The sequence below is a fragment of the Cannabis sativa genome, chromosome 9 (genome assembly GCF_029168945.1).
Source record: "Cannabis sativa cultivar Pink pepper isolate KNU-18-1 chromosome 9, ASM2916894v1, whole genome shotgun sequence".
NCBI classification, from domain to species: domain Eukaryota; kingdom Viridiplantae; phylum Streptophyta; class Magnoliopsida; order Rosales; family Cannabaceae; genus Cannabis; species Cannabis sativa.
Genome location: NC_083609.1, coordinates 54,254,112 through 54,264,974, shown reverse-complemented (window position 1 = coordinate 54,264,974; position 10,863 = coordinate 54,254,112). Strand labels below are relative to the sequence as shown.

At 39.9% G+C, this 10,863-nt stretch overlaps 2 protein-coding genes across 2 annotated transcripts; both read right to left on the bottom strand.

Annotated features, from left to right (window-relative positions):
• Positions 1 to 4,047: 4,047 nt before the first annotated feature.
• Positions 4,048 to 5,257, bottom strand: LOC133031006 (uncharacterized). Its single transcript, XM_061104189.1, has 4 exons — positions 5,049 to 5,257; positions 4,763 to 4,954; positions 4,350 to 4,675; positions 4,048 to 4,270 (listed from the first exon to the last, which is right to left on the bottom strand). The coding sequence occupies exons 1-4, from the start codon at positions 5,238 to 5,240 to the stop codon at positions 4,132 to 4,134; spliced, it is 849 nt and encodes a 282-aa protein (XP_060960172.1). The 5' UTR covers positions 5,241 to 5,257; the 3' UTR covers positions 4,048 to 4,131.
• Positions 5,258 to 5,806: 549 nt separating this feature from the next.
• LOC115700288 (uncharacterized) lies at positions 5,807 to 8,156 on the bottom strand. The gene is made up of 3 exons (XM_061105011.1): positions 7,658 to 8,156; positions 6,126 to 6,989; positions 5,807 to 6,028 (listed from the first exon to the last, which is right to left on the bottom strand). The coding sequence occupies exons 2-3, from the start codon at positions 6,987 to 6,989 to the stop codon at positions 5,807 to 5,809; spliced, it is 1,086 nt and encodes a 361-aa protein (XP_060960994.1). The 5' UTR covers positions 7,658 to 8,156.
• Positions 8,157 to 10,863: the final 2,707 nt, after the last annotated feature.

Here is a 10,863-nt window from a genome sequence, read left to right as displayed (position 1 = left end):
GTCGACGTTATGTCGACATGTTGTCGACATCATGCAACCAACTTTGGGATTAACTATTTGTCGACATTTTGTCGACATGTTTGTCGACAGAATGTCGACAACAAGCATTTTTGTTGTTTTTGAGAAGTTGTCGATATTTTGTCGACATCATGTCGACAAAATATCGATGCAATAGAAAAATAACATAAACATAAACATAACATTGACAGAAACTAAAATTCATTAAAAATAACAAAAAAAAAACATAAAAAAAAAAACAGAAAATTAAAGTTCATAAAAATTAAAAAAAAAACATTAAATAAAACCCACAAACCATAACATAAGAAATTATTTTTTTTAAAATTCTTTGGCTTGTGGGTGAGCCTTGCAATACTTGCATAATGTTCCAGGCTTCACCGGTTTACCGTTGAAGATGCCCAGTTTGCAACGACGGCATCCTTCGGGGAACCCAGGTGGTGGAGCCGGCCATACACCAGTTTTTGCAAATTCTCTTTCAAGTTGCATGAACCTGAACTCGTTACCGTTTCGCTCTCTTTCGAAAGCTCGAGCGGCGTCCATAACTTTCTGCATTGCAGGAGTAACTATGCTAACATCAGGCTCCTGCTTCAGCTCCTCAGGAGTTAGGATGGGGAATTTGCCGTTCTTTCTTGGGGCCATATTTCAAACTTAAGAGAATAAGAGAAAATTTTTAAGAGTAAGAGATAGGTAGAATACAAGAGCACTTATGAATAAGATTTCCCTTTGCTTTTATAGAGCAGTAAAAATGTTGGGAATGTATGAAAATTTAATGGTCATTAAATGCGTAACTGTACAGGGAAAAACGCATGAAATGGCGTATTTATCGACAGAATGTCGATACTATGTCGACATCTTATCGACCACATGCCAATTTAGTGTCACTGCTAACACATTTGTCGACGACATGTCGACTTCATGTCGATATGTTGTCGATAGGACACGTGTCTGACATGCAACGTTTCAGTTGGGAAGGGTCGTTGGGAACGTATGTAAAATTTATTAACATTTAATGTGCAACCGTTTGTAATTGTCGATTGAATGTCGATGGTATGTCGATAGTATGTCGATGACGAGCATGGTTGTTGTTGTTGTCGATTGTATGTCGATAATATGTCGACGCAATGTCGACAATCAGTGCCCTAATTTCTGGTGTTGTGCTTCTCGACATTATGTCTATAGATATCGATGGGATGTCGATTTTTATTTTTTTTTGTGTTTTTTCCTTTACTCACCTTGTTTTTTTGGTTTGCAATTGCAGGAGACAAAGTGTTCCTTGTTGTATCGTACGATGGTGTTTGGTTATGTGAGAATTATAATTGGATCTACAAAGCAAATAGCAGCTTGACGTTGACAGTTACAACCGAGACAACCCTACAAGAACTGCGACAAATTTTATATGAAGAGTTGGAAGTTGATCCGGTAGCGTATGATTTAAAGTTGGAGATTTGTTCCTTGTACATGAAGGGAAAAATGGTTGCGCCAGAGGTTATTAAGAGAGAACGCCAACTGAGAACGTTTTTAGAGATGAGGGCAACAATGTCAAATACAGAGTTTATGCCATTATTCGTGACCAATGTGAGAAAAGTTGGGAATGAGGAGCCTACGCCGCCTACTAATCCTCTCCCTCGGAGTGTGGTAGGGTCTTGCGTTCCCGAAACAGATGTTGGGATTGGTGTGAATGAGGAGGTTCCGGCCAATTTAGAGGTTCCGACCAATTTTGATGTTCCGACCAATGTAGGGCAAGAACAAGAAGCGACAGGATTTCATCAGTTTGAAGAGTTCGATACACCCTTCTACAATAATGATCCTATTGTAGATTTGAATATGGACGATGACCATGATTTAGCAGTCGATGAACCCGTAGCGGGACCATTGTTGAGGTTAGAGTGTGTACCGAGTAACCAAGGTACACAGCGAGAACGACAACCTCGTAGTGAAAATCGCACTACACCTGGAACTAGCAGTAGTCGACCAGGCAGAACTGAAGAACATGCTCGTCATGCAACGTTCTCAACGTTCTCCTCTTTCGAAGTTTGTACCAAGTTCAAAGCTCCCATGTGGACAAAGGAAGATATAATGGAAAATCATGAGCTAACTACTTGTTTACAAAGTAAGGAAGCAAGGGTGATAGAGCTTGGTAATTTTTATGAAAACAAGGAAGAACTGAGACAAGTTGTGGGTAGGTTTGCCCTTAATAACAATTTCGAGTGGATGGTGAAGAAGTCATCCCCTGATGTGTTGTACGTTACATGCAAGGCTCCAGATTGTAAATGGAGATTGAGGGGGAGGAAGAAGATGCATTCTGACAACTTTGAGGTCACTGTATTTCACAATGAACACACATGTAACTTGAATGCGAGACGTTCAGATCACCGTCAAGCAGCACCATGGGTAGTTGGCCACCTTATTAAGGGGAAGTACACCCAAGACGGAACTAAGTACAAGGCTAAAGACATACAGAGGGACATGTTTGACAACTACGGTATCAGTATGAGTTATGTGAAGGCGTGGAGGTGCAGGGAGATGGGACTTACGTATGCTAGGGGTACGCCTGAGTTTTCATACATGAAGCTTCCTGGGTACTTGTACATGCTGGAACAGAAGAATCCAGGTAGCATTACTGACTTGTACTTAGAGGATGAGCGGTTCAAGTACTGTTTTATATCACTCGGTGCATGTAGAAGGGGCTTTTCTTTTTGTCGTCCTGTTTTGAGTATCGATGGCACCTTCTTGAAGACGAAGTACGGCGGTATAATGTTAGTTGCTGTGGCATACGATGCGAACAACCAATTGTTGCCGGTTGCTTATGGTATCGTTGACAGTGAGAATAACGACTCCTGGACGTATTTCTTACAGAAGTTGAGGGTAGCAATTGGCGTGGTTGAGAACTTAGTGTTTGTGTCATATAGGCATCAAAGCATTGATCATGCTGTTGAACTCGTTTTTCCCGAAGCAGTCCACTGTGCATGCTATCACCACATTGTTATGAACGTGAACGCCAAATTCAAGACTGATGCTTTTCACAACCAAATATATAATGTTGCTTACGCATGGTCGAAGACTGAATGCGATAGAGAGTTCGAGAAGCTTAGAAAGATGAATCCGGCCATCGCTGCATATGTGGAGAGTATAGGGTTTGAGAAGTGGGCTCACCCTTATTGTTTGGGCGATAGATACAACATCATGACGAGCAACGCTGCTGAAAGCTTCAATAGTGTCACAGAAGAGTTCAGGAAATATCCAATAACTACTTTGGTTGAATTTATCAGGTTCACACTCCAATCGTGGTTCGCTGATCGCCTCGAAAATGCTGACAAATGTGCTACCCCTTTGGCCACGCTCTTCGAAAAAAACTTGGCAAAAATTCATGAAAATGCAAGGTACAGGCGCGTCCAACGAAATGGAGCCAATTTGTATAACGTTGGTAGGGGACCTAACGGTGAAAGAGGTGGTGATGTGAATCTAGTTGAAAGAACATGCACCTGCGGCGTGTTCACGTTATTGAAACTCCCTTGCCTTCATGCATGTGCCGCGGCATTGAAAACGAACACAAGTGTGTACACGCTTTGCTCACCTTATTATTCAAAAGAAACGTGGAGGAAGATTTACGATGATACCATCAATCTCGCTGGTGACGAGGATGATTGGGTTCTCCCAGAACACATCAAGAATATGAAAGTTGGGGTACCCGTGGAAAAGAAGCCCGTAGGTCGTCCAAGAAAAAGCAACGGCCGGGAAGAAGACGGGAGAACCGTTTCCCGTCTGGTGATAAAAAAGGTTCTGTACCACGAAACTGCAGCCGCTGTGGTGCTTCAGGCCACAACAGAGCAACATGCAAAGCCCGCATCTGAGGCGTCTTGTACGTATTCGTTGGGAAATTTGATATATTGTAATGATGCATATTTTGTCATAGTTATTTTTGTTGAGGTTGAATATTTTTCAAATATTTTAATTATTTTTAGGTTTAATAGTTATTTTTGTTGAATAATGTTGATATTTTATATTTGAAACCACGTATAATTATCAAAATTTGAACGAAAAGAAAATCTATATATACATAACTGTAATGTTAATTACACAAAATATACAATGTCCCAATAATTACACATATAATCAGCCGACATTTTGGTAAAATAAATCGACACACCACCGTTGACGAAACATGGCTATCCGGTCTGGCGTCACATCGGTCAATCCACGCTGCATCATGAGATGCTCCACATACTCAATGCAATACACGCCACAATCACCACTAAATGCAAAATAAAATGTAAAGTCAGTCTAACGTAAAACATATTTTAATACTATAGTACTTTTTTATCGCTATGTACCTGGTTGCTGACTTCGGAACTAAGTCGTGAGTGGCTCGAGTCGCGTGCATTTTTGGAAGCACCGTGATGTCACCGTTAGCTAACGCCATGATCTGGTTGTTATGTGGAAATTCCCCGGTTGCAAGGATTAGCGAGGGCAGCAGTTCTGACCAAACCTTCAAGATGGGTTCCATGGCGGTCCAATGACAGACGCTGGAATCACAGTCGTAGACATTAATTTTCCACAGCTCTATGTCCACTTCAACTGTGACCCAGTGTCTTGCCGTGGGAAGGTGCAGAACGAAGTAAATAAACTCGTTACCCCTCCATCTCTCAAAGACTTGGGACTGTAATTACAGAGAACAACGAAACAATTAACAAACCATAATAATCTTCCCAAACAATTAACATTTAAAATCTTACTAAAACAATACCTTATGAAACCCTGTGCAGTAGTCCAGGATATATTCCTCCCATTTAAAGTTTTTCCTCGGACCCTTGTGGCTCGTCCATGCACTGCTGATCATGGCGGTCACGAATGTGGAGAGAATGATACCCTTCTGAGGAAATGTCAGTGGATAGTCGGTGCGTCGCCTCCTCAGCATATGCATTGCTGCATCTATATGCTGCATATAAACGGAAATGTCAGTTACACAAAAAAATATATTAATTGCACATAAAGTTGTAAAGTGAAGTAATATTATAAAATACTTTACTTACGTCATCTGTAAGCCATTCCTTTGGTGTGAGCATTATCCAAAAGAATCCTGGACCGTAATCACCACTTCTCAAATCCCGAAGTCGGTGGTTCGGAATGAGTCCAACACACCACTTTCGGAAAGTGGTTAACAATTTCTCATCCGGTGGCTCCAGGGGATCAAAAGTCGAAGATGGCCTATGTCTCCTCTTCATCTCCGTATAGTCACCGAACCATACAGAGGCTTTCTCTTCCTCTTCCGAGCTCTTAACCACCGCAGGTTGTGCCTCTATGGACAGAATCTCACCCTGCGACTCGGTGTCATGTACATGGATAAGAGGTTGTGCCTCGATCGGAGTCGCTGGAGCTCCCTCATAAGGATCGTAATCGTCGGGGAAGACCTCATCCTCTTCTACTGGGGGTGAAGCAGCTGGTGGTGGGGTAGATGGATCTGCTGGGGCCTCCGGTGCTGAAGCTGTCGTTGGCGGACGATTCAACATGGCCAATATGTCTCTGAGCTGCTCCATAATTACGTTCTGACCACCCTTCAGCTCTACATGGCTGGTCTCGTATGCCTTCTTCAGCTCGACATGAGCAGCATACAGACCCTGAGTGTCACCCTCGATCCTATCCAACCGAGCCACTAAATCAGTGTACTCGGCACCCCGAACGCCTGATGCAGATGGTGCACTGGGCTGAGGTTCTGAAGCAGTGGCCTGAAAAAATATATATCAAAAAAATACGGTAAGCATACGATATACCCTCCACTATATAAAAAAAATCAAAAAAAATAAAGACATAAAAAAAAGTTCCAGAAATTGGTACCTGAGTGTCTCTTTCCTGAGTGTCTGGGACACCGAGTCTCTGGTACCTGACTACCTGCCTCAGCCTCTGTGTCATCCACAGCATCATCAACCAGGTTCTCCACACCATCGTAAGATATTGTCCTCACAAATGCCTCCTCCTCTGTCCGTGGAAGTAGCCCCTTCACCACTTCCAGATTCTGTTTATGGTTTAACAAATATCAAAATAAAACCATTTAGCATTTATTACAAGCATTTATGTTAAATAATTATTCAGAACATAAGTGAAAATCATACCCGTCTAGAAAATAATGCGCTGACGTCTTTCTTCCCAATATCGCCTTTGCTCGTCCAGCTAAGCATCCTGGGGAACCGAATCCCGTGGTTCGTGCCATACCTCTTGCCAACCTCCAAAATGGCCTCGTACGCCCAATATTGGACTGCAGGTGCGAAGCCATATGCTGTGTATTTGCACTCGTGCTGAACATCCGAACTCAGCTTCTTCTCGTAGTTGGCCTTCTGTTTCAACATGTCTTTCTGAAGCGAGTGCATGAGTCTGGCGAATGAGTGCTTCCCCCAAGGAATCCGGAAGAAGAACTCGAGGTCTTCCACATATCTAATGATGTGAGGCGTGATCAGCGCGTTGGCCTCGCGGCCCAGAAGCACTGACTCCACAAACAAGCACAAGCCGAGCTTGTACAAGTCTTCCGGGTTCTGGCAGTTTGTGAACTGAAGTTGGAGTGCTTCTGTCTTCACACTATCAGACCGGTTGAAATATTTGTTGATCAATCGGTCTGACCCCGAGCGCGCGACCTGCGCAGCCTTCTCCTCTTCTGTTGGCCCCGAGGAGAAGTCCAAACCCGTAATGAGTGCAAACTCCAGCACCCCGAATCGGACCTCCTTCCGACCAACATAAAACCTCATCCTCAACTCCTCCTGAGCATCCACTTTCATTTTGTGGAGCATCAGCTGGTGAAATAACACCGAGGAGAATGTCAGTGGTACGGCATTCCAGAAGCTCCCGAAACGGCTTTCCTTCGCCGTGTTATTAAGGTTGAACTCCTCAAACCGAGCTTTAATTTTTGCAAAAATTCCAGTGCCCCTATATGTGACGCGGCCAGTGAAATGCTCGGGTGCTGGAATAATGAGTCTGGGAGCCATCTGAAAAAACAAAAAAACAAATAAATAAAGCTGCTAAAAAAATTTAAAATTGTCGACATAACATCGACATCATGTCGATATTCAGTCGACATTATCTAACAGTAAGCACACAAAAATTTCAAAACAAACATGTCGACATTATGTCGACATACCCTCGACATTATGTCGACATTATCAAAAGCAGAGAAAACACTTTCATGTCGACAAAATGTCGACATCCTGTCGACATTCAGTCGATAATTCAAACAAATAACAATTACACAATATATCGACATACTGTCGACATACAGTCGACATTCAGTCGACAATACAACCTAACAATCAACATGTTCATTTAATCGACATACCATCGACATACTGTCGATAAGTAGTCGACAATATAGGGCAGAAATACTCTTAAAATGCCAGTCGACATCCTATCGACATACAAGCGATATCCTATCGACATACAAATTACAGTAACATTCAAACAGACACTCAATCTATCGACATCCTATCGATAACCTATTGACATGTCATCGATAACCCTGTAATTTACACAGATTTCATTCAAACACTACACCTAAAGATCACAAATGCTACACAAAATCCACTAATCTCAACAACATGCAATAATTGGCATCCAAATCTATGAAAAATGTATTTTTTTCTCAAAACATAAACATTACCTTTTAATGATCACGGGTGGTGGTGGCGACGGGTACTGCTCGTGCTGCTCGTGGTGGCGAAGGCCTCTGTTCGGTGTCGACGATCACGGGTGGTGGTGGTGGCGACGTTTTGTGGTCCGTGGTGGTTCGTGGTGGTTCGTGGTGGTCACTGGGTCGTGGTGGTGGTCCGTGGTGGTTCGTGGTTGGGTCGGGGTCGTGGGTGGATGGCCGGAGTGGGTCGGGGACGTGGGTGGATGGCCGGAGTGGGTCGTGATGTTGGGTCGATGTCGAAGAGTCAATCGAGAACGACAGAGAGAGAGATGGAACGACAGAGAGAGAGAGAGAGAGAGAGAGAGAGAGAGAGAGAGAGAGAGTGAAAGAGAGGGAAAGACGGAAAGAGAGTGTGAATAGGAAAATTAAATTTGAGGGGTATTTTGGGTACAAATGAGTAATAGTGGAATTAATTTATATAAATTAGTGGAGGGTATATATTTTGAAATGGGGTATTTTATTAGGGTCAAAAATTGAAATTTCCCTTTTAAAATAATACAAATAGGATTCGAAGTTTAATTTTTTACAATTTTTTTTAATATGATTAACTTAAAGATAATGTCTAGCGTGAACACAAATACAGAAAAGGTAAACAATTTTCTCGTAACATCTCTATATCGGATAGTTATTATTAAGTTTTGTTTAAAAAAAAACTGATGATCAATTCAAGATACCATTTAATATTATTTTAGAAAATACACTGTATAATTTATTATTTAACAAAATAAAAATTAAATTAATAAATTTTGTAAAATACAAGTCTTTCATTGTATTTACCTTTTTTCTAATATAATAACGAGTAAAAATTCCAAGTTTGACACACACATATACTCAGTCCAATTCAAACTCTACTGTGAAAACTGGCCGAAACTTCCTTCTCGGCCTTAGTTGCCTTACACTATGTAGAAAATTATGGTTTATATATTATATATACATATGTAGAAAATTTTTACTGTGCAGAATTAAAATATGCTCCCATACATAGGTGAGGTATTTTAAATGGACTTCTAATTGGGTGAGTGCACCTTATATTGCTGAAACTACATAGAGAATTTCTAACGGGGTTGTCATGATCGCAGATGGAAAGGATACGAAAGGATCCCTAGATCTCTCACGACAAAGAGTTCTACTTAGGATACGAAAATTTAGGAAGATCCCTAGATCTCCCACGGCCAGTGGCGGACCCAGAATTTAAAGTGAGGGGAACATAAATAAATTTAAAAAGAAAATATAAAGTGTAATTAGTGGGATTTGAACCTTTAACCTCTAACTTATTTATCAACTACCTTAACCATTACACAAAGGTTACTATTATGTCTATAAATAACATCTTTTAATACAAATATATGTTGTAACTAATTAAAATACATATACATTTTTTTCTTGATTTTTTTTTTTCAGGGGGCGACTGCCCCCCCTCGCTACAATGTGGGTCCGCCCCTGCCCACGGCAAAGAGTTCTACCCTAAGGTGAATGATGCTAGAGTTACGGATTATAATAAAGTGTCTGATCTCCTTATGGGAATTGGGATATACTCAGAAATTGATATTTTTTTTTTCGTTTATAAAGAATCTGTTTCGGCTATCCTGATCAAAAAGAGTAAACCCTCTGGACGGGGTATGGATAGGTGGATTTGGACGAAGGAGAGTAATAGGCATTTCTCGTGTAAATCAACTTATCTTATCTAAGCTTTATTAGAAAGGGCTCCTCATTTTGATGTAGCTCCATCCCTCTGGAACAAACTGTGGAATAGTAATATATTGGAATGCCATAAGATAATTTGGTGGTGTATACTATCCAAGGCCCTGTACGCGCGATTCTTTCTAAGAGATTCCATCTAGAGGATGTGACCTGCCCCTTGTGTGGGGGTGGTGAGGAAACTTTGGAACACTTATTTTGTACTTGTAATTGGGCGTTTTAATTGTGACGGTCATCCCTGTGAGGTATTTTTCTCAATTCGGCATATGTATGTATATGTATATATTGTTGATATTAGAGAAATTTACACAATACACATAAAATAATTTTTTCTTTTTTACATTTTTGGGAATTTTTTTATTTATATTTTTACAAATTTATATATATATATATATATATATTTTCAGATTTTCAACTGGTTTATTTTTTATTTTTCAGAGAAAAATATTACTTTCTTATAGCTGTAAGTCAAAAAAAATATTTTTTTTAAATAATAGAAGAATAACACTTCGTATTGTTGTATAAAAAAGTTACGTTGCTTTCCCATAGCAATAATGTCAAAATAGTTGTTTTTCAAAAATAACAGAATATCGACACTCCATATTTCTGTAAAAAAAATCCATGAAAATATAAAAATAAAAAACAATAAACACATAAAAATGTAAATTTTTTAGTATTTTTATATATTTATGGGAAATGTCTATGGTAGAGACTTGGTTTTGTCCCTATGGTAGGGATACTTTTCTAGCCCTTGATTATTGATCTAATGGTAATAAAGTTAAGTCAAGTAGCACATACTGTAGCCAATCATGCATTGTAAATAATGTTACATGTGCCATTTGGAATGGGATTGAACTTTCTTGTGCTCGTCATGCTTTACAGTTGGAGTGGCAATTAGTGTTGGTGTGTCGTCTTCGTGTTGTGTTGAGGTCTTAAATTTACTAATAAGTTATTGACACGAACACGACACATGACACGAAGAAATTAAAAAACACAAACACGAACACGACTCGAATAAGTTCATGTCGTGTCAAACCCACAAAATCACATATTGTGTTGGCGGGTTGTAAACTAAATTGTTGATTTTAATGTCATCATGTCATGTTCGTGTTATGTTGAATTTTGAAATTTATTTTAGATGGTAGACACGAGCATGTTACGAATTTTATGATTACTACGCAAGTATACGCAATCAAGTAGTATCTCACGCAAGTGAGGTCGAACCACAGGGAATTGGATTAAGTACTACTAAACTATACTTATGATTCTATTTGGTAAAACAAATATTTTGCAATTTTAAAGAAAATAACTCAGAAAATTAAAAAGAAAATAAACGACGATTAATCAAGATGAGAGATTAGGGAGGTGAATCCTGTTGATAAGTTACCCACGTTAATACCTAATTGCTATCCTTATCTTAATGTGAATGACAGATTATGAATTTAACCTAACTCTTTTCAGATCTTTTAGGTTCTAAA